Here is a 24,073-nt window from a genome sequence, read left to right as displayed (position 1 = left end):
CTCTGCAGCATCTCTTGTAGATTTCACCTCTGGAGCATCTCTTGTGGATTTCACAGCATCTCTTGTGAATTTCACCTCTGCAGCATCTCTTGCAGATTTCACTTCTGCATCATCTCTTATATTACACCCACACACAACCACACACACACTCCTCCCACCCTAGTGCAGGCCCTTATCACCTCATGCCTGAATTATTGCAATAGCTGCTGTTGGTCCTGCCTGCTCCAAATCTCTCACTACTCTTTGAGTCCATCCTCCATTCAGCTACCAAAGTCATTTTCTTAAAGGGTAGGTCTGACCATGTTACTCTCCTACTCAGTAAACTCTAGAATCTGATACAAAATTCTTTGTTTGGTGTTTCATGCCCTTCATTCTCTGGCCCCCTTCCTACCTTTCCAGTCTTACATGTTACTCCTTAATATCTCCTCCATCCAGTGACACTGGCCTCCCGGCTGTTCCATGAACAAGACCCTCCTTCTCTCAGTTCTAAGCATTTTCTCTGGTTATTCCTCATGCCTGGAACGCTCTTCCTCCTCATCCCCACTTACTGGGTTGACTGGTTTACCTAAAGGCTTAACTAAACTCCCATCTTCTACGGGAAGCCTTTCCCAATTCCTCTTAATTCTAATACCTTCCCTCTGTTAGCGATTTCCTAGTTATCCTGTCTATAACTTGTATATATATTTTTGTTGTCTTCCCCATTAGATTATGAGTTCCTTGAGGGCAGGTGCTATCTTTTGCTTCTTTTGATATCCCTAGTGCTTATCCCAGTGCCTGGCACATAGTAGGTATTTAATAAATGTTTATTGATTGATTAGTATTATCCACAAACTTCAGCAAAGACTAGAAAACTTTATATATGTAAACATGTATATATATATATAATAGCTAGCATTTATAGAGCACCTACTATGTACCAGGTGTTGCTTTCTTTACAAATATTATCTCATTTGATCCTCATACAAACCTAGGGAGATCTGTGCTATTATTATCCCCATTTTACAGATGAGGAAACTAAAGCAAACAGAGGTTAAGTGACTTGTCTAATAATACACAGCTAAGTTTCTGAGGCTGGATTTGAACTTAGGTCTTCCCAACTCCAGGCCCAGTGTTTAAGTCATTGAGACATTGACACATTTCATCACAAATGATGAAAATGATTTAAAAAAATGTTGGAAGTGCAAAAGTCTCAGGAAATAGGCATGGAAACAGTGGCCAGACAATAAGCAAACTGAAGTCTCACCATTTCAAAGATACTGAACTCTCTCAGTTTCTTTTGACCTGGCTAAGTTATTGATGCTTACCCAACCACTGTTACTTTTGTGAAATGGACAGATCGTCAATGTTTTGTTTTGTTTTGTTTTTTAAATTAACATGGTATTAAAAAAAAAACTCCCAGCTAAGCAAAGAAGCAAAATTTTAATGGCTTGGTTTCATTAAGATCTTTAAAAATTTTTTTTAGCCTTTAAAAGATGGAAACGTTTCTAAGGTGTTTTCAGTTTGAATTTTTAGGCATATTTTGATAATTGCTAAAATGGTCAAATTGAAACTGATTCTCACAAGTTGAATTTTACAAGGAAGCATTTCTAGAATATGTAGATGGAATATATGTGTATGTATGACTATGTCAATTTTGACAGAACTCCCAGTGTGAAGCTTCCTTCCTACTCCTCACAGACCTGCAATTTAATAGATAAGTCCTGAGGAGTTACGTGGGGCAGACAGAAGTTGTAACTTTTCCAGACTTACATAACTAGCGTTTGAAGGGATTTCTACCCATGTCTTCCTGACCCCAAGACCAGTAAGTTATGTTGCTTCTAAAATATAGAAAAATTTTGTTATTCAGTTGTGTCTGATTCTTTGTGACGCCATATGGGGTTTTCTTGGCAAAAATACTGGAGTGGTTTGCCATTTCCTTCTCCAGCTCATTTTACAGACAAACAGGGTTAAATGACTTGCCCAGAGTCACATAGCTAATAAGTGTCAGAGGCCACATTTGAACTCACAAAGATGAGTCTTCCTGATTCCGGGCCCAGCACCCTATCCACTGTGCCACCTACCTGCTCATGGGAAAATATATACATGAGCAAATAATGGGTCAATGCCTACCCCAGAAAAGTGAATTGCTTGTAAGTAAATGCAAATTAAACTATTTAGTCTCTTAGATTATGAAATATTTCTAAAACCACAAGTTGTAGCTCTGCGATTCTTGTCAGGACATCATAGAAGTTAGGAGCTAGGACTGACCCCCTGGGCCATATGCCTCTCTACCATGTCCTTGGCAAGTGGCCATCCAGTCTTTGCGTACAGGCCTCCGAGAGGGGGACAAAGAATGCCAATAAGCATATTCTACATTAACCCAACACTGGAGTCATTGCTAGCTTTCTAAGAATGCCCAAACAAAACTACTCGCTATAGTATGTACCTTGTATTGTCTAGAGGCAACTAGGTGGCTGGGCAGATACAGCACGGGACTTGGAGTAAGGAAGGCTTCCGTTCAAATACGGCGTCTGACATTGACTCAGCCTCAATTTCCTCATCTGTAAAATGGGGATAATAATAGCATCTACCTCCTAGGGTTGCTGTGAGGATTAAATGAGATCATATTTATAACGTGCTTTGCAAACCTTAAAGATTCTATATAAATGCCAGCAGGCAAAATCAACAGCAGCTAATTGTTATTATTATCACTTCAGCCCAGCCCAGGAGGCTAGGCTCAAGCAGGAAGACAGGCCCCGAGGCATGTAATTTGGCTTGGGGTGATTCTCTACCAACAAACAACAGGGGTGGTTTTCAGGGGGCACTGACCACTTAGATGCGGAGGAAGTTTTTGAACCATGGATACAGCATGCCACATAAATCTTCCATGTGGCAGGCACCTGACAGAGAGCTACAGGGATCTACACTTGCTATTCTGGGTAACAACACCCCCCCCCCCCCCCCATTTATATGCTTAGAGGCCTGGGATGGCCAATTTAGGGAGGTAGAGACCTCAAAGAACATTCTTGTTACATTTCTAATGTGGCATGCCCTCTGGTGTACTCCTCAACTTGGACTTCCATTTGTGGGCTAGGTCCTCAGAGGACCTAGAACCTGGAAAGACTTACATGAGCTGGTACAAAGTGAAACATGCTGTGTACAAAGTAACAGCAATATTGTAAGAAGGACAGCTGTGAATGGCTTAGGGGCTACCTTGAGTTCTAAAGCTAACCATATAGAATTGTAATCCTACCAGTATGGCACATGAGCCCCCACTGGTGTGCTTCCTATTTAAAAATAAGTCAGTAGACACAATTAAATCTCTTCCCCGGGGCAACCATCCCACAAATACACATGGTGTCTGTGGGATAGTGGATGGACACAACCTTAGGATACAAAGGTAGTGAGGTAGGGAACACACGTACCAGGGAAACACACAAATCCAGAATTGGAGTGAGTGAGATCCAGCTCTTGGTAGCCACATCTACCTCTTTCTGAGTTCAGAGCCAGCTCTCTTCTGTGCTGCCAGGAGTCTCCCTCGGGTAACTGTCTTTCTGTATCCATGTTTACCTGGAGTGTGTGCCTCTGCTCTCTCAGTTGTGCTTCCAACTCTCAACCCAATGAACTCTCGAAATGCTTGGGATATCTTCCTCTGTGCAAGGCACTGCTACGTGCTGTGGCCTGACTGAAGGAAAAATTAGTCTCTCCTCTGCACCCTCCTCCTTCTTTGAGATATTAGGCTGTATTCAGGCAGGGATAATGTCCAGAATGAGGCTCCCTCTGAGTTCTGATAGAGTGAAATTCTCAATCACTTTTAATAGATAGTGCATGTATAGACACCATTATGCTATTCTGGATTTCTTTTAGGTTCAGTACAGCCCAAAAGCCCGGGTCATCTAGCACTGAGCTTACTCCCACTGCTCAAAGAATTTGCTGCTGACTGTAAATGGATACCACTCTTACTTCTGAGACAGCTTGGCCATGTTACCCTTGTTCTTAGACAGATTAGAACGGGATGGACTCTCCGGGACCATGCAGTCCGAACTCCTCATTTGTACAGGAGAAAACCTGCCTGCAGAGTCGGGCTGTTTTCCAGGGCAGCTCATTGGACCATCATTCTAAGGCTGGAACAGATGAGGGAACTAAAGCCTAAGGAGGTTAAGTGATATGACTAGGGTCACTTAGGCAATTAGTGGCAGAGCTCAAAGACTTCAAGCCCTTTCTTATTATTTTTCCTTAATGTCCATATGTTATGCTTTATAGGTTTTTTCAGTTTTTCTTTTTATTCTGAATAACATGCCCAATAAAATGAGCATTTTACATTCTACATTGTAGAATACATGGAGTATACGAAGCTGAACATGATGTAGACTTTGACTTTCTTTTTACTTCAGTAACGGGGCCAGGGACTGGCTAAGAAGAGCCTTGCCCTGGCCCATCCCCTGGGGAATGGCTGAACAAGTTGTGGTATGTGATTGTGATGGAATGCTACTGTGCCATAAGAAATGATGAGCAGGTGCTCTCAGAAAAACCTGGCAAGACTTGCATGGGCTGATGCAAAGTGAAATGTACTGTGTACAAAGTAACAGCAATATTGTAAGATGAGCAGCTGTGAATGACTCAGCTATTCTCAGCAATACAATGATGCAAGACAACTCTGAAGGATTCATGAGAAAAATGCAGTCCATCCCCTGACAAAGAACCGATGGTGTCTGAATGCAGATTGAAGCAGACTTTTTTTTTACTTTATTTTTCTTGATTTTTTCTTTTTTTTTTGTTTATATTTTCTTTCACAACACAACTATCATAGAAATGTTTTGCATCGAACTGCTTGCCTTCTCAATGGGGGTGTGGTGGGAGGGAGGAAGGGAGAGGATTTGGAACTCAAAAGTTTTGAAGATGAGTATTAAAAGTTGTTTTTCATGTAACTGAGGAAAAATAAAATACTAAATAAAGAAAAAAAAAGTTAGGAAAAAAAAAAGAGCCTGGTCCTGAGCATGTGCGTGTCCTCCGCTGATGCAATCCCCACACAGACTTCAGAGCCTGGCCGGAAATTGTTTCCTCTCTGTCAGCTTCGTGAAGACCGGTCTTCTGAAGGGGTGCCACGCCAGAAGTGAGGATGCTTGCGAAAAGCAGGAGCTGACATGATTCAGGCCCTCGCTGCTTGTGTTCAGTGGAGAAGGGATGTAAGCCTCCGCATGGGTAGAGAGGCATGGGGCCTTTATCTCCCTACCCAGGCCGTTGGGTGTGCACACTGTAAAGGAGCTCCAAAAGACCAAGAAAGCAAGCTGCTGGAGGGCCCGGGCCTGGAGTGCATGACAGAGGAGCCCAGTGAGGGGAGAAGGCCCCGGTGACTTGCCTGACCTTGCATAGAAACGGACCGAAGGCAGACAAGAGAGAGCACGATGACTCACCCACCGGCTCCGCCACATTTAGAAGTGAACTTGGTGGGGAAGGCCTTGTAACAACGGCTCTAAGGCAAGAGAGGAAGGCTTCCAACGAAGCATTACCTGTCCAGCAAAGACGGCTATAATCCTATATGGAAGAGAAGGAGGCTTTTATGAAATAGAGGGTTTCCAAGCATTTTCAGTGAAAAGGCAGACCTGAACCAACCAGTGAGGCAGGAACTCAGGAATCAAGAGAAACACGGAAAACGTTCAGATTTGTCGCTTTGAAGGGAATTGTTTCGTGCTCATTGGAGGACAAGAAACAAACGTCTTCTCAGAACCCTGATGTCTTCAAGTGTCACAGAGTAAGGGAAGTGAGACAGGCAGAGGGCCTGGGGTGTTGGGTTGTTGGTGGTGGTTGTTTGTTTGTTCGTTTGTTTGTTTTTTCTCTTTCGAAGATTTTAGGAGGAGACAGAAATGGGAAGGATAGAAGGGGGGCTGTACTGGAGAAGAAAGGAAGAGGAAGAGGAAGGGGACCATTCTGCACAACAGGGATACTTCAGGTGAAGGGTATTCAAACGTGGAGGAAAGGGTGGGGCATTCTATGAATCTCATTTTCATCCGAACCAAAGGAAAGGTGGAATACCACCCCCAAACCCCCTCAACGCATTCACATACAAAGACAGTTATCTGGAGATATATTAAACTTAACAGGGAAATAGGAAAGGACGGGGGTGGAGGGGGTGAGATAGAAATAAGGCTATAAATAGGAGGTCAGGATAGGTCAGTGAACAGCTGTAAGCAAAACACATTCCAACATCAGAGGGGAGAATATGTATACGGGACTGAAGGAAAGGAATAGAGAGTAATCAGAATGGGGGCAAGAGAAAGAGCAGAAGTTTAAAAACAGGTTCGTTTATTTATAGATCGAAAGTGTCAGGCAAACTCATTCTCTTTTATTAGCTTCTTATTTATAAAGAGAAGGGTAGGGGGAAAGAGAGGGAAAAGCACCAGAGGATAGGTAGGATGAAAGAGCATATGCAACTAAGGATCACAACTATGACGGTGAATGGGATAAACTCCCCTGTAAAATGGAAGAGGACAGCAGAATAGATTAGAAAGCAGAATCCAACAATACGCTGTTCATAACCCTACTTGAAATACGAGGATTTGCAGAGAGTCCAGACGAGGGCGAGAGTAGAACAGAATCTGTAATGCTTTGGGTGAACCAAAAAACTCAACGGGAGCAATCATGCTTTCAGACAAGGCTGCAGTAGATACGGACATGATACAAGAAGACTATGTACGCTTAAAGGCACCAGAGATAACAGATAAATATCGATATTAAATAGATATGCTCCAAATAACTTACAAAGGACCTATATGCTTAAAGAAAAAGTTAAATCAATTTGCAGATAAACAGAAGGTAAAACTGCCATACTGGAGAACTCGATCTAGGCTAATCTAACAACAAAATAAAAGAGAAAGAAAAATTAAAGATTATAGATCTTTGGTGATTAGGCTGCAGTAGATACGGACATGATACAAGAAGACTATGTACGCTTAAAGGCACCAGAGATAACAGATAAATATCAATATTAAATAGATATACTCCAAATAACTTACAAAGGACCTATATGCTTAAAGAAAAAGTTAAATCAATTTGCAGATAAACAGAAGATAAAACTGCCATACTGGAGAACTCGATCTAGGCTAATCTAACAACAAAATAAAAGAGAAAGAAAAATTAAAGATTATAGATCTTTGGTGATTACCGAATGGGAACTGAAAGGAGCTTGCTTGCCGCTTAGCCATAAATTTCACCTTTGCAAAACAACAACAAGAAAAAAAAACAACAACCCATGTATTGGTGCATGAAAACGACAGCCCCAAAATGTAGAAAAGTAGAAATACTGAACCTGTCACTTAGTAATAGTAATGTAACAAAATTACATTCAATAAAGTGTCTTGAAATAATTAAAATTCAATTGGAGACTAAAGTAAACTTGATCCTAAAGAACAAATCTTAGAAACAGAAGATAAATGACAACAATGAGACAACACACCAGAGCTTACGGGACGCGACGAAAGTAGCCCTTGGGAGAAAATTTTTCTCTGCAAATGTTTTAATCAACAAAAGAAAAATGAACTCGATGAATTAGGGATACAACTACAAAATCTATAACAACAAAGCAAAACCCGCAAGTAAACACCAAAGTAAAAAAATTCTAAAAAATCAAAGATTAACAAAATCAAAAGATAAGTATTTATACTTAAAAGTAGGAGCCGTTTTTTGAAGAAAAAATGTTAGCTAGTCTGATTTTTTTTAAAGAGAAAGGAAAAACAGATTGGTTCTATCAAAAATGAAAAAAGGAGCATTCCCAACAATTAAAGATGAAATAAACAAACTTATCAGAAAACATTTAGCTTAATTACATGACAACAGAAGTGAAAATTTGGAGGAAGTGGATAAATATATACCAAATTATAAAATACGCAGGTCCACAAAATAAGAAAAAGATCATTTAAATAATTCAAAGCAAGAAAAGAACTTGAACAGTCATAAATGAATTCCAAAGTGGGGGAGGGAGGAAACCTCTAGGATCAGATGGGTTTACAAGGGAATTCTAACATTCAAAGAAGAATTAATTTCAATATTACCAAATGTTTGCAAAAATTGGAAAGGAATGAACCCTTCTGATCCCTTTCAATTATACAAATATGGTCCTGATACCTACGTAAGGGAGAGACAATGCAAAGTGTAGACCGATATCTCTAATTTAACACACTGACGAAAAGTTTTAAATAAAATATTAGTAGGTTAGGCTATAATAATATAATAAAAGATTACATTCTACAATCATGATTTCTACAAGGAATACAGGGTTGGCACAATATAAAGAAGAGTATAAATATAATAAACTATATTGATGCCAAAGAATAAAAACCACACAATTATATCAATAGATATTGGAAAGGCTTTTGACAAACTCCAACACCCATTTCTGTTAAGAGCACTACAAAGCATGGGAATAGCGGAACCTTTCCTTAATTATGTAAATAATATCTGTCTAAAACCAGGAGCAAACGTCACATGTAACGGAGAAAAGTTAGAGGCCTTTCTAATACGATCAAGGGTAAAGCAAGGATGTCTATTTTCACCACCTCATCAGCATTCCTGTATGTTACCCACAAAACTCAACAAGAAGAAATGGAAAGAGAAATTTCGTTCAAAACAACTACATGAGGTACAAAATCCAGTGACACTGGCCTCCTTGTATCTCCTCAAACAAGACACGCCTTCAGCTGACATTGGGCATTTACAATGGCTGGCTGTCCTCCATGACTGGAATTTTCTCCTTTCTCATCGCTACCTCCTGGCTTCCTTCAAATCCCACTTTCTAAAAGAAGCCTTTCCCAATCCCCTTTAATGCTAGTATCTTTCTTCTAAGATTATTTCCTGTTTATCTGGACTACATCTTATTTGTACATGGCTGTTTGCATGCTTTCTTTTCCGTTAGATGGTGAGCTCCTTGAGGGCAGGGACAGTCTTTTGCCTTTCTTTGTATCTCCAGTTCTCAGTACAGTGTCTGATATATCACAGATGCTTAATAAATACTTATTGATTGACTGAATAAAATATTTGGGAATCTGTTTACCAAGATATACCCTGGAACTCTAAGTGTCCAACTACAAAACACTCCTTCCTCAAATAAAGACAGACCTAAATAATCGGAGAAATATGAATTGCTCACGACTATATTATATCACCCTAATAAAAATGATAATACTGCCTAAATTCATTTGCTTATTTAGTACCATACCCATGAAACTAATAACGAAGGATTATTTTAGAACTCAAAAAATAACAATTAAATCATCAGGAGGCACAAGAGGCCAAGAATCTCAAAGGAAATAATGAAATAAATTGCAAAGGAAGGGGTCCTAGCAGTACCAGATCTCAACTATAAAGCCAAACAAGAATTATCACAACCATTTGGTACCGGTTAAAAAAGAGCGGTTGATTAGTGGAACACAGTAGCTGCATGGCATGCAGCAGGCAAGGACCATAGCAGTCTTAAAACCCCAGCTCCTGCAGAAAGAATTCGATATTTGATTTTAAAAAAAACAAAACAAACTACTGGAAAGACTAGAAAGGAGTCTGGCAGAAATTAGGTTTAGATCAACCCCTCACCTTGTATACCACCTCCCACAAGGATGACAAAAGAGAAAAATGACAAATGTTGGAGTGACTGGGGGAAAATGGCCACAAGAAGGTGTTTCTGGAAAGCATTTGAAACTAGATCCTACCAGTCCCTAAGGTGTGACCATCACTTACCACCAGGTCTATGCCCCAAAGAGATTGAAGAAGGAGGAAAAGGAGATATTGATGCAAAATTATGAATACCAGCCCAAAGGAGTGTCCATCAACGGAGGAGTGGCTAAGCAAATTACAGTATATGAATGTCCTAGAATATTCTTGTGCCACAAGAAAGAATGAAATGGATGGTTCCGTTGAAAGCTGGGAAGTCTTGCATGAATTTCTACAGAGTGAAGTGAGCAGAACAAGGAGACCGGTTTATACAACAACATTGTAAAGAAAACAACTTCCGACTCCGATCAATGCAATGGCGAAGGGACAGGAGGTGAAGCGCTCTCTACTTTCTGAAAAAGACCTGAATACAGAGTGAGACATGGCCAATGAGGGAATTTGCTTTACTTGATTGTGCATATTTGTTATGAGGCTTTTATTTTTTGTTTGTTTAATTGGGGCTCTGGAGATCCTGGGAAGTGGGAGCTAGAGAGAATAAATGCTTAGTAATTAAAAACATTAATAAACCTTAAGAATTTTTTTAAAAAATAGCTTTTTTTTTAATTTAAAATTTTTTAGGCAATTAGGGTTAAGTGACTTGCCCAGGGTCACACAGCTAGTAAATGTCAAGTGTTTGGTTGGAGGCCGGATTTGAACTCAGGTCCTCTTGACATCAAGGCCGGTGCTCTATCCACTGCACCACTTAGCTGCCCCAAAAAATAGCTTTCATAGGGGCAGCTAGGTGGTGCAGTAGATAGAGCACCAGTCCTGGAGTCAGTTCAAAGGTGACCTCAGACACTTGACACTTACTAGCTGTGTGACCCTGGTCAAGTCACTTTACCCCACTGCCTAGACAAAAAGAAAAAAAAAGGGAAAAAAAAAAGAAACAGCTTATAGCTTTCTGTTTCAGGCCAATACCCCCAGGGAAATAAGGTGGTATAGGTAAGAATGTGCCCCAGGGTGTTGGGAGGAGGGGTTATGCCTTATAACTTCTGTTTTTGCTTCTTCTTCTCAGTCTGTTTCCCTATGTAAAACCTAATTAATGTTAATTGGTTCAATGATACTGGAGCACTAACCACCAGGGACTGCTATTAGTGAGAATACACCCAGGGCTGATAAAATTAGAAGGACACCAGACCCAGTGAGGCCCTTGGAGGAATATCACTTCTAGACCTCACACTCTATTATAAAGTAGCAGTCACCAAAGCCATCTAGTATTGGTTAAAAAATAGATAGATCAATGGAATAGACTAGATAAGTGAGACTCAGAAGTAATAGAAGCCAATAACCCAGTGTCTGATAACGTAGAAAGCATAGATTACCTAGGGAAAAATCTTTCAAGGTGATTAAAAAAAAAAGTGTTAGGAAAACTGGAAAGCAGTCTGGCAGAAATTAAGTTTAGACCGACATCTTACACCACATTACACAATGGACCCGTGACCTTAATATTAAATCTTACGCTATAAAAAATTAGAAGAGAAACAAATCATGCACCTGTCACTGCTATGGGTGACAGATGTATTCTTTAACTAAACAAAAGATAGAGGCTAGTATAAAGGATAAAATAGGTAGCTTTGATTACTTGAAACTGAGAAGCTTCTGAACAAACATTAACATATCTTGGATGAGAAAGGAAGTGATCTAATGGGGAAAAAAATCTTTGTACCAAATTTCTTGATAAGGGCTTGGTATCTCAGATATATAAACAATATATATATATATACATACATATATATATGTATATATATACATATATATATGTATATATGTATATACATATATATAAGACTATTAGCCATTCAGCAGTACATAAAATCATCAAAGGATATACACAAACATTTCTCAAAAGAACTGAAAAGTATTCATTACCACATGAAAAAATGCTCCAAATCACTAATAATAAGAAAAATGCAAATCAAAGCAACCCCGAAGTTCCACCTCACACCTTGCAAATAGGTGAAAATGACAAAAATGTCAACTGTCAAAGTTGGAGTGATTGTGGGAAGATAGGCACACTGATACATTGCTGGTGGAGTTGTGAAATGTTATAGCCATTTTGGAAAGCATTTTGGAATTATGCAAACAAAGCGACTAAACTATCCATATCTTTTGAACCAGAGATTCTATTACTGGACTTATACCCCAATGAAGCCATTGATGAAATGATACGTGTGATGGAGACCGAGAAGTCTGGGAAGGTCTACACGAACTGACGCTGAATGAAGTCAACAGAGCCAAGAAAACAGCACACACAGTGACTACAACAACGTCAATGGAAAGAATGACATAAAAAAAAATCAAAAGTTAATGAACAAAATTACAAAGATCAAGCAAGACTCAAATAAAGAGATATGAGAAGATACCCCCAAGCCACACCTTCCTGGAGTGCGGAGGTCCACAGGTGTTTTCAGATTTTTTCAACGTATTGATGAGTCATGCTGTTTTTTTTTCCTCTCTAAAAAAACAAAAACCACTATTTATCATATGGGATGGCTCTCTGGGATGGGGAGAGGGAGGGATACATGAAATACTATGGTAATATAAGAGAGGAAACAGTAAAAATTATTTAAAAAAGAAAACAATATCCCTAATCCCTCAGGGAGACAATAGCTAATGTTGTACTAAGACGACTGGATTCGTCAGTGGAGTGGGAGGTAAGATGAGGATCCCTAGAGCTTGTTAAGGAGCTCGGCATATAAATTCACCATATACCTCAAAAAGCTGTTCTGGTCTATGATTGCTTCTGCTGTTCATGAGGTTTCACTTTTCCCTCCACTGAGGATTCCTGCACATACAGTCAAGCAAAACAAAGTCCCACATGGTCCATGAGAATATATGTCTTACTGCTCTACATCTACACCTCCCTGTCAAGAGGCGCAGAGCATGCTTCATCATCGATACTTTGTAATCTTGGGGGGTTAATTTATCCAGATAAAGTCTTTCGAAGTTGTTTTGCTTCACAACATTGTTATCATTGTAGAAATTGTTCTCCTGGTCCTGTTTACTTCCCTCTGCATCAGTTCATACAAGTCTTCCCAGATTTTTCTGTAACTATCCCTTTCATCATTTCTTTTTTTGTTTGTTTTTTGTTTTTTGCTTTAGGCAACTGGGGTTAAGTGACTTGCCTAGGGTCACGCAGCTAGTAAGTGTCAAGTGTTTGGTCTGAGGCCGCATTTGAACTCAGGTCCTCTTGACTTCAGGGCCGGCGCTCTATCCACTGCGCCACCTAGCTGACCCTCATCATTTCTTAATGGTACAACAATATCTCATTACATTCACATACCATCATTTGTTCAGATGATTCTCAAATACCCTCAGTTTCTAGTTTTTGCTATCACAAAAAAATACTGCTGTAAATATTTTTGCACATAGGCATCCTGAGTCAAAGTACACTTGCTGGGCTTGGTTCCAAACTGCCTTCCAGGAGGAGTGGACCCATTCCTATCTCTTGGTCCTGATCAGCCCCCCCAACGTTGGTGATCTTTGCCAATCTGATGGGTATGGAGTAGAACTTCAGAGTTGGTTTAATTTGCATTTCTCTAATTTTTCTAACCACAAATAAGTCATTTAGAGCATTTTTTTTCATGTGGTTGTTGATAGCTTGGCTTTCTCCTTTGAAATCTGCCAGTTCATATCCCTTGACTTTATTAGTTGGAGAATGGCTCTTAGATTTATAAACCTGAATCAGTTCCTTATATAGCTTGGAAAAGAGACATTAATGAGGAAAACTTGCTGAAAAGATTTTTCCCAGCTGCCAGCTTCCCTTCTAATTTTAACAGTATTTGTTTTGTTTGTGAACAACCTTTTAATTGTATGTAATCACATCTCTGTATTCTCTGTTTGGTCATGAATTCTTCTCCTATCCATAGATCTGGAAGGAAATTTCTTCCTCACTCACAGAATCTGAGACATCACCTTTATGGATCTTATCTGGTTATATGGTATGAGATCATGGTTGATGCTTAATTTCCGCCGGACAGCCTCCCAGTTTCCCAGTAGTATCTGCCCAGGGGTGAGCTGAGTGTGTCTTTACCTGTGGGGCCTTTGGGTTTATCAAACACTAGATTACTATGTTGTGTGTCGTCTATCTACTCCATTCCACCATGGACCCCTCTATTTTTTCACCAGTACCAAATACTCTTTGATGATTATTGCTTTGCTGTACAGTTTGAGATTGGGTAGGCCCCCTTCTTTCCCAGTTAATTTCATGATTTCACTCGAGATTCTTGGCTTTTTGTTTCTCCAGAATCTCATTATTTTCCTCTCTAAAGTCATACCTCTCATAGTTTGATTGGCCTGGCACATACAGCCTGTGTTCCACAGCCCTTTTGGGGTCGATGCCAGGGACATTACATGCGGCACATGGGCGAACTTTGTGCCTCTACTGTAGGCTATGTGGTTGTAATCATCTCTGCATTCCCTGATGCGGTTTATTTATAAACTGCGGTAGGATTGAATGGGAGTGGTTCTTGGGCTCAGCAGACTGGAAGCTCCCCAAGGGCAGGGCCAGCTTCCTCTTTGTCTCTGCCTCGAACAGTCCTTCAAGGCCTTCACCTCAGTGACTGGTCCCCTTTCCCTGATCTGGATATACATGTAAGTATAGATGGATGGATGGATGACACAGATATCCAGCTATACCATATCTGTCTCTCTATAGATACACATCTATCCGTAGCTACACATGGATAGAGATTTTTTATATTTAAAATGACCTTCTATTTTGCGTTTATAAACACAACAGACATATGCAGGATTTAAAGCCTTGGGTTCGAATTCTGCCTCTCCTCTGTAAAGTAAGGGGCTGGCCTCGCAGCAGGGCCTTTCCTACGTCTAGGAGCCATACTGGGCCCCCCCTTAGAATGTAAGCTCCTCGAGGGCACACCCAAGCTCCATCACACAGTCAGGTACTAAGGAAGAAGCGGTGCGGGGGCGGGAGGGAGGGCTCAGAGGGGAGCCCCGTCCTACACGCGTGAGGTCCAGCCTCAGTTTCCCCATTTGTAAAATGACGGAGCTGATGATCTCTAAGCGCCCTAGTCAGCTACATCGAGGAACTTTCTCCCCCTCTTAGGGCTTCGGTTTGCCCATCTGTAAAATAAGGGCATTAGACGCCGGGATTTGCTTAAGGGTCCTTCTGCACCAGGAGGTCGGCGGCCTGGACCTAATTTGCATGACTCCGCCCACTCCCACCACCCCCTTCCGCTCCCGGAGAGTCTGATGGTGAGGGCGGGGCCACGGCGGCGCAGATTTGATTGGACAGGAATCCCCGGAGCCATGGTTACGCCGAGAAGACCCAAGGACATACTCAGACGCAGGCGCGTAGCCCCGGGAAGACGAAGTCACCACACAGAACTACGTTTCCCAGGAGACGCCGGGGCGAATTTCTGGAGGCGACCGCCAACAGAAAGCCGCGGCCTGGACACACGTGTCAGCAAGCAGCCAATGAGAGGCTAGCAGGGCAGCCGGGGCGGGGCAGGGAGAGGGGGAAAAAGAGAGAGAAAGAGAGAGGGGAGGAGGGAAGCTGAGGCAGGGCCGAGGTGAGGGCGGGGCCAACGCACCCTCTCCCCCGCCCCTTCTCAGCCCTCCCCCTCCCCTCGCCCTCATCCTTTCCTCCCCCTCCTTCCTCTCCCCTCCCCTCCCTCATCTCCTCCTCTCTTTCCCCTCCCCCTCCCCTGCTCCTCCACTATGCTCCCCTCCCCCTCCATGCCTTCCCTTCCCCCTCCTCCTCCCTTCCCCTCCCCCTCCAGCCCCCCCTCCTGCCATCCTTTCCCTCTCCCCCCATCCTTTCCCCCTCCCCTCCGAGTCCACCCCTACCTCTCCCATATCCCCTCCTCTCCCCCTTCCCCTCCCCCTCCCTCCTCTCCATCCTCTTCCCCTCCATCCCCTCCCCCCTCCATCTTCTCCCCCCTCTCCACCTCCTCAATTCCCTCCCCTGTCCATCCCTCCCCCTGCCCATCCCCTCCTCCCCTCCCCCTCTCTCCCCTTCCCCTCTCTCTCCATCCCCTCCCCCGCCCCCCTTCTCCATCCCCACCATCCCCTCCCCCTCCATCCCCTCCCTTTCTCTCTCCCCTGCTTCCATTCAGCCCCGCACTTACTGCTTCTCTGCTCTGGGTGTGTGTGTCTGCAGGTGGAGGAGGAGGGGGAGGAGGGGGAGGAGGAGGAGGAGGAGGAGGAGGAGGAGGAGGAGGAGGCGGCGGAGGCGGCGGCCCAGGAGGAGCCTGCCTGCAGGGAGGAGACTCCCCGCTCCGCTCCGCGCCGGACATCCAGCCGGGCGGCCGAGCGGGTCCTGGAGCCGGCCATGAGGAGGCCCCCCGGCTGAGCCCCGCAGGGTAGGTGAGTGCCCTGGCCGGCCGCAGCCCCCTTCGCGGCTCCTCTTCTGTGCCCGACGCCGCTCGGGAGGGCGATCTCAGTGCGGCCAAGCCGTCGTCTCCGCGGGCACCAGCCCTGGCCTTGCCATGCCCCCCACGCCCCAGGGGAGGGCTCACCGCGGGGCCCCCGGGCAGATCCCAGCTTTGCAACAAAGTGTCCCTGGGAGTAACCTTGGACAGCGTTCTGTCTGCCCGTGGCTCCCCTTCCTCCCCGTGCGGTGGAGCCGGCGATTCTGGCCCCGCTCTCGCCCAGGGCCGGGGGGAGGCAGTGCTGCCCCTCCCGGACCTCAGCCCTCTCTTCTCCCAAACGGGAGTAACCGTTCCCTGCTCTTGCCCTCAGTTTCCCCTTTTGTAAAAAGGATACTCAAAGTGCTCCCTCCCATTTCTGGGGTGTCCGGGGGCTTCTAGAACACCCCGACAGCCCTGCCAAGTAGGGGGGCAGGCAGAGGCGAGGGAGGGGGGAGGGGAGGGTCCGGCTCAGGTCACCCGGCCAGTCAGACTGCCCACCTAGTGGCCTGGCAGAGGAGACTGGGGCCAGCCGGGCCAGCGTGCCCAGGACCTGATCTGCCTCCTTCTCTCCCAGCCTCAGGAATGCTGGGAGGTCACTGAGTCTGATGGAGAAGAGAAGAAAGAGGAGCCTCCTGGTCCAGAGATGCCCTTCCGCCATGGCCAGTGCCCCCGGAGGCCAGGCCCCTGCCCTGCTGGGCCTGGACGGGCTGCTGGTGGTGAAGGTGGAAGAGGAGGAGGAGGCTGCGTGTGACGAGGTGCCCGACCCCGAGTCCTCGAGGCAGCATTTCCGCCACTTTGGACGTGATGGGGAGGCTGCGGGGCCCCAGCAGGCCCTGGCCCGGCTCCGGGAGCTCTGTCACTGGTGGCTGAGACCAGACATCCACACCAAGGAGCAGATTCTGGAGCTGCTGGTCTTGGAGCAGTTCCTGACCCTGCTGCCCAGGCAGGTGCAGGACCGTGTGAGGGAGGAGCAGCTGACCAGGGCCGAGGAGGTGCTGGGCCTGCTGGAGGGGCTGGACCGCGAGCTGGAAGAAAACGGTGAGGACGGACTGGCCCGGCCGGGGGCTGAGGGTCAGCGAGAGGGCACCAAGGAGAGAGAGAGAGAGAGCTCCCTGGCTCTGGGGTGTGCATTCTCGGCTTGGTAGCGGAACGGCTCCTGGGAGCTCCTGGAGGCCACCCCCAGCCCCTGCTTTTACAGATGAGGAAACTGAGAGCAGAGGAGTAGAAGGGAGCCCCAAAGTTGGCTGTGACATTAGGGGGCTCCTGGTCCCAGCCGGGGCTAGGCAGAATCCCTGACATGGGCCCCTCTGGCCTTTGCTCAAAGCCCTGCCCTCAGGGAAAGCCCAGTGGGCCTCGGGCCTCTGCCCATGCTCTCAGGCCGTTCTCCTAGAAGCCCTGCGCTTGCCCCTTGCTCCTTGCTCCTGGCGCTGCCCCGTGGGGCTGGGCCGAGCACGGTCACTCCTCCTTTCCCACGACAGCCTTTCAGAGAGTAGCTCTGAATCTTCTCTTTTGCAGGTTCTTCTACTGTCCTTCAATGCCATGTTCTCAGGGCCTTTCCCCATCCTGGCCCTCTTGTGCAACCTCTGCAGCTCACCTGTGTCCTTCCACGGGCGTGCTCAGAACTGGGCACAGCCCTCCAGGGCAGTTCTCGTTAGCTTTACTGACTCCTGCATCTCACTGCTGAAATGTTGAGAGTTGGCAGTCCATGAAAACTCGAGTCTTTTTTACATAAACTATTGTCTATCTCTGCTTTCCTCCTCATGTATATGAGAAGGTAACATCTGGGGACCCCTCACTCTGGGCCTTTAGTTAGCTCCCCCACCTTCTTCAGGGGTGGGGAACCTGTGGCCTTCTAGGTCCTTGGGTGCGGCCTTTTGACTGAATCCAAGTTTTACAGAACAAAGGATTTGTTCTGTGAAGTTTGGATTCAGTCAAAGGGCCGCACTTGAGGATCTTAAGGGCCACATGGGGCCTGGAGGCCGCAGGTTCCCCACACTTGTTCTAGATCCTTCAGTGTGGCCTTTTGACTGAATCCTAATTTTATGGAACAAGTCCTAGGATCTGTACATGGCCTCAAGGCCCCAGGTTCCCCACCCCCGTCTAGGTGTTTTGAGGGGCTGAAGCATAGGTCATGAGCCCCCACTAGTATATTTTTGCTAGTCATCCAGAGGACATAGTTCACAAGAGAAGCATTTAAAAGAATACTGTTAGGAACTGGCCCTCCTGTAAACCTTGACTTGACTGTCCTGCAAATTGACCTTCCCTCAGTGGGAAGAGCAGACAGCATGGAGGTAATTGGTAAAGCATTCACATGGAAGGAACACGGGTGACCAGTATGTACTCGTGGAGGGGCAGTGCCTGCCTCCTTTTTCTCTGCAACGCTGGTGCCGTCTGTTCTTGTGGTCTGGTGATTCTCTGTTGGCACTCTTCCTAGCAGACTTTGGATCTCAGCCTTTCCCTGCCAGGCCTTTACATCGATTTGTCTGAACTCACACGTTGGACATGCCGTGTGTCCCTGTTAAATGCCGATTTACTAGGTTCAGCTCCACAGTCCAGCGGCAGGATCTTTTGGACCTTGTCCGTATTGCCCAGGGTGTTTGCACTGCCCCTGCTCTTTGTGGCATCTGGAGGCTTGATGGCTGCACCTTCTCTGCTTTGGTCCAGGCCACTGCTTAAGATGGCAAGCAGCCCAGTGCCAGCTGCAGAGCCCAGAGGCACTTCATTAGAGACTTCCCTCCAAGGTCATGTGTTAAGCTCATACTGTTTTCTAGGTGTTAGAGACACAGAAGGAACTCAAGCCTGGCCCCTGCCTTCCAGCAGTGTACCTTTCACCTAGGAAACCATCGGTATGGAACTCGGTACAAGCTCTGGGGCCGCCCCTTCAGCCAGGCCGGTCTTCCCCGCTGTGCCCTCTCCTCACCCACTTCTTCCTGTCTTGCCCACACAGTAGCGTGAAGGATTGTGTATGGCCTTGTTAAATTCTAGGGCCTGTCTAGCGATGCTCTGAAAGGAGCAAATAAGGTCTGGCCAGCACAGCCGGTTCAGATGAAGCCACATGTTCTATAACCATCCCTTTAATACTCTGTTCTAGAACAGGGGTGGGGAGCCTGTGGCCTCAAGGCCACACGTGGCTCTCTGAATCCGTAAGTGCAGCCTTTCGACGGAATCCAAATTTACAGGACAAATCCTCGAGACCACAGGTTCCCCATCCCTGCTCTAGAACTTTACCAGGAACTGTAGCTGGGCTCCCTGGCTCAGGACGGTCAGCACTGGCCCTTCAGGCTGGCTGAGCCGCTGCCTCTCTGGCCTTTCTGCCGTTGCTGCCGTCACACCTGCTAGCTCTTTCCCGACTCCACATGTTGTTGATCTGGGCCTGGGGACTGGAGCTCTGGGGATGTAAATCCTGGGATTTCAGGTTTGGCCCAGGGTCACAGAGGAGGCATTGAGCACAGTCTCCTGCCCAGGCGCCCTGGTACCGGATCAAGTGCTCTCGGCCGGACACCATGCTAGGGAGTTGGCGGCTAATGCTGGTGAAAGCCCGCCTTCCTATGAAGGGCTGGAGGGTGAAGTCGGGATGAAGTGTCCCCAAGGCCTCAAGCATTTAGGAAGCACCTGCAGTGTGCCCAGCGCCGTGTGCTGGGAGCTGGGGCTACAAAGACAAAAACGAAGCATCCCTACCCTGGAAGAGTTTATGTTCTGATGCAGTGAGAGGTGGGGGATGATGACGATATCCATGTATCAAGATGGATGAAAAGTAATCAGGCTAATTTTTTGAGGCGTCACTGGTGGCTTTGGGGATCACAAAGGTCTCATGTCAAAACCGATTCTTGAGCTGTGCTTCTAAGGAAACAGGCTTCTAAGAGGCGGAGGGATGGGATCCATTTTAGGCAGGGCGGACGTCCCCCACAAAGGCATTGTGGTGGGAGATTGGGTGCTGTGTCCGAGCCCCAAGAAGAAGGCGAGTTTGTGGAGGAGAGAGTGTGAAGGCGGTGACGTACCCTGAGGCGTGGAGGTTCAGCTGCAGGGGATCATCCGTAGGAACTTTAAATGCTGAACAAAGGCGGAGATGTTTTACCCTGGTGGCCATAGGGAGTCACTGCAGGATGCGGAGGAGTGGAGCCATGTGCTTTAGGAAAGTCTCTTTGGCAGTTGTGTGGTGGGTGGGTTGGATTGGGTGGAGACTAGGGGTGAGGACTCCAGTTAAGAGAAGGGTGGTGAGGTCCTGAAGCAGGCTTATGGCTGGGTCAGTGGAGAGAAGGCCAGTCATGTGAGGAAGAGGAGGAGGTGGAAATGCCCACCTCAGTCCATCCTATTTCACCAAGGTCGTCCACATCCTATGGTCCCTTGACTAGGGGAGAATTCCTTAAACAAAGTGTGTTCCTGAGGACTTGAGGTACTGGAGCAATGACAGTGGTTCTCTGTTAGTGGTAGGCCTGAGGACTGAGGTGGAGGATCCCGGGTTCTCCATTAAGGGTCTTGAGGAGGATTCCCTTGCGCCTGTCCGGTACTGGCCCTTCCACTCTTCCCCTAACTTCTTTGACTGTGTCTTGGGGAGGCAGGACCATTCACCACACAGCCAGCCAGGGAGTAGAGAGAGACACTGAGAACAAACATGGACAAAGGAGAACACAGATGTATGCAGAAAGACACCTCAGGGAGGACGCCTCTTCAAGGAGCAGAGGGTGAGCTCTTGTGCTAGAGAGCAGTGCAAGTGGTTGACTCAAGAAAGGACTGCAGTACCAGGGGAGGTTGTTTTCCCTTTTGGCTATGGGGGGCCTGAATGCACTTTTGAGGGAGTGTGCCCCAGACATTTGGCCAGGGGGCATATTTTATATTAACTGCTACTGTATACCTTTTGCTTAAAAGGATCGCTGTCTACTGGCTGATTAAAATTGGAAGCCGGCCAGTAGGGGCTCGTGAGCAACATTACTAGAAGCCATAACCCCTCAGGGTTACCTCCAGAACCTGGAGAAGTAACAACTACCTTTGGTGGGTTGGGACGCCGAAGGAAGTTGGGCTGTTGTAGACCCCACACTGCGGAGGGTCAGCGGGAAGACGCCTTAGCCAGTCCTAAGCCTTCCGCTGAGGCCCAGAGCGGGGCAGGGGCCACCCAGCTTCCCTTCCCACCAAGACTGTAACATAGAGGGTCAGGAGGCGGGAGAAGACACACCCTCCAGTGTAGACAAGGAGGCAGGAAAGGGCCCTGAGTGGGAATCCTGGCTCTGCTGCTTGTGTGACCTCGAGCGGGTCCCCTCCCCTGCGCATATTTCTTCATCTGTAATTTGAGAAGAGAAGGCAGCGAGCATTCCGTAAGCTCCTATGTGCCAAGCACATATTCACGAATATTTTCTCCTTTGATCCAGAGGTAGGTGCTGTCTTTTTTTAATTTTTAGGCAATTGGGGTTAAGTGACTTGCCCAGGGTCACACAGCTAGTAAGTGTCGAGTGTTTGGTCTGAGGCCGGATTTGAACTCAGGTCTTCCTGACTTCAGGGCTGGTCCTCTATCCACTGCGCCACCTAGCTGCCCCTGGAGGTAGGTGCTCTTGTTCTCCTCATGTTACAGATGAGGAAACTGAGGCAAACAGGGTCAAGTGACTTGCCCAGAGTCACACAGCTAGTAAGTGTCTGAGGCTGGATTTGAACCCAGAGCTTCTTGCCTCCAAGCCTGGTGCTCTATCCATAGCATCACCTAGCTGATTTTGGGGAGATTTGGCCAGCTCTGAGTCTGATGACCTTAGGATTCTGCAGAGTTTAGATTTCTGGTAGAGACGTCTTTTTCTTTAGGTCAGGCTTAGAAGGAGTGAGCTCCGGAGGATGGGACAGACCTGTGGGGCCTATGAAGATGGTCCCAGATGCAGGGGCCCTCGTGGAAAGGGGAGCTTGGAAACATCTGCACCTTTCTCAGGCTCCCCATTCTCTCTCCCCTCCCAGGCCCACAGATGTCTGAAATCCTGCCGTGGCCTCAGGAGCGGTTGAATGGAGACCCTGGTGTGGAGGTGCCCCCAGCCAGAGCTGGGTATCAGGTGAGCTGGGAGGGCCTGTCCTCTGAGCTCCCAGGCGTGGTCATCCCTGGCCAGGCCCCCAGCCACAGCCCCCTGGGCCTCAGCCTGGGGCCTTCCCCATCTCTTTCCCAGAGGATTCCATTTCTGACTCCTCACGGTGTCCTGATTCTCTGGCCCGCCCTGGGCTTCCTGCCTTCATTCTTGTCCCAAGTCTCATCTTCCTTTCTCTCCCCTATCCCACTTGCTTCTCATGTCTGCTTCTGGCCCAGGGCCTGATGTGCCCTTGCCCCCGGCCCTGAGTTGGGCAGACGTGGCCTCTGACGCCATTTTCCCTTTGCTGCCTCCCCGACTGCCAGCCTCTGACAGGATCCTCACCCGTGGCCAGGGCAGACCTAACCTTTGCTGATGTGACTGTGAGCTTCTCGTGGGAAGAGTGGGGGCACCTGGCACCTGGCCAGAAGGAGCTCTACAGGGACGTGCTGTGGGAGAGCTACGGGCACCTGGGTGCCCTCGGTGAGTCCTCGGGTGGGTCCTGGGGGCTGCTGAGGCAGGGGCATGTCCTCTCTGTCTCTGTCTGGTCCCCGCGTCCCTCTCGCCCGTCCCTCTCCTCGTCTCCGTGACTCTTCATAGCTCACGAATAGAGAGCATGGATTACTATCCCTTTTTACAGATGGGAAACTGAGGCTCAGAGAAGTGGCCTGACTGGCGGGTCCCAAGCCGGAATGCAGCCCAAGCCTCTGTCCGCTTCCTGCCAGCTCAGTGTTCTGTCCACTGCAGCTCCTCCCCTTCCTGTCCTCTGGCTCTGGCCCCCCCATACCTCGTATCCTGACTCCCCATCCCACTGCTTCGGGTGTTTCCTTATCCAGGCCTCCCCGGCTCCCCGTTGCATTGGGTCCATCAGACAGCGTTGGAGGTTGGGGTGACCCCACTATGGGGCATTAGGCAGGGAGCTGGCCCTTCCTTTAGGGCCAGGCTCCTTCCCCACCCTGGGGAGGGAGAATGAGGGAGGCCTCGCTGGGCCCCAGGACCTCCCATCCTCCTTGGCTCTTTCCCAAGACTGCAGGCTGAAACAGAGGGAGGGGAGAAGGACTAGTGGTGGGATGCGTGTAGGTGGGCCGGAAGAAGGCTGTGGGCACAACTGAGGGGAGGAACAAAGGGGAGGTCGGATAGCAGGACAGACCGGAAGGGCATGGGGTGGGGACGGGCATCCTGGTGAGGACCGTGATGGGCTTGGGTAGGAATGGGCAGGAGAGAGAAACCTTAGGGCTGGAGGTGGAGGAGGCCCAGAGGAATGTACAGAGAGGTGGCAGAAAGAGAGTGATGAGCTGGGCAGAGAGGGTCAACAGACCAGACCCCAGTAATGACCCCGGAGCCAACACCGAGCCGGTGGCAGAGACGCACAGACAGGCAGGCAGTCACAGAGGCTGTGTGGGCCCTGGAGGTCTCCCTGAGCTGGCCACCACCCCGACATGGACACAACCTGGGGCCTTCCCTCAGGTCCCAAGGGCTCGCATCGGCCCCCCCCCCCCCGGCTGCCAGGGCTCCCTCAGGCCCCCGGTGCCTTGGCGGGGGCTCACAGGGTCATTAGGTGTCCCCTCTTCCCTCTCTTCTTTCCTGACCAGGAATCCCTGTCCCCAAACCAGACCTGATTGCCTTGATTGATGGAGAGGAGGAGGCCAAAGATGGGCAGCTCTGCTTGGCTGGAGAGGAGAACGTGCCTGGAGGGGCCCAGCCAGGTGAGGAAGCCATGCCCAATCCCTACCTACCCTACCTTGTCATTCCACAGGGGCCACACCTGAGAGGGGGCCCCAGAGCAGGGACATATCCTTGTCCCCCTCAGCTCCGTGTCCCCCAGGCCACGGGACTCAGAGCCAGGTGTATATCCCACCCGGGCCACGTGGGGTAATTCTGGCAGCAGCAGCCCTCCCCTGCCCTGGAGGCACAGATTATCTCCAGTGTTCATTGGATGGAGGCCTTTCCAGACAGCCCGCCACACACAGGCTCCCCAGCCCCCTCACT

The 24,073-nt window shown here is 47.6% G+C and overlaps 1 protein-coding gene across 3 annotated transcripts in view; it reads left to right on the top strand.

Moving 5' to 3' along the window:
• The first annotated feature begins 15,929 nt into the window (after positions 1 to 15,929).
• LOC114041546 (zinc finger and SCAN domain-containing protein 22-like) overlaps positions 15,930 to 24,073 on the top strand; it is a 10,703-nt gene continuing 2,559 nt past the window's right edge. Inside the window, exons 1-5 of one of the 3 annotated variants that reach the window (XM_027860059.1) lie at positions 15,930 to 16,008; positions 16,627 to 17,090; positions 21,984 to 22,075; positions 22,411 to 22,567; positions 23,698 to 23,790. In XM_027860059.1, coding sequence (XP_027715860.1) covers positions 16,658 to 17,090; positions 21,984 to 22,075; positions 22,411 to 22,567; positions 23,698 to 23,790 — 775 coding nt within the window. In that variant the 5' untranslated portion in view covers positions 15,930 to 16,008; positions 16,627 to 16,657. Of the gene's footprint in view, positions 16,009 to 16,626; positions 17,091 to 21,983; positions 22,076 to 22,410; positions 22,568 to 23,676; positions 23,791 to 24,073 lie in introns of all 3 variants that reach the window. The other 2 variants (XM_027860056.1, XM_027860057.1) reach the window with 2 other exon arrangements.

This window comes from Vombatus ursinus, unplaced genomic scaffold, assembly GCF_900497805.2.
Source record: "Vombatus ursinus unplaced genomic scaffold, bare-nosed wombat genome assembly UNPS02014175.1, whole genome shotgun sequence".
Classification (NCBI taxonomy): Eukaryota; Metazoa; Chordata; class Mammalia; order Diprotodontia; family Vombatidae; genus Vombatus; species Vombatus ursinus.
Note: the sequence above shows the minus strand (reverse complement) of the source record. Positions and strands in the feature narration are given on the sequence as shown.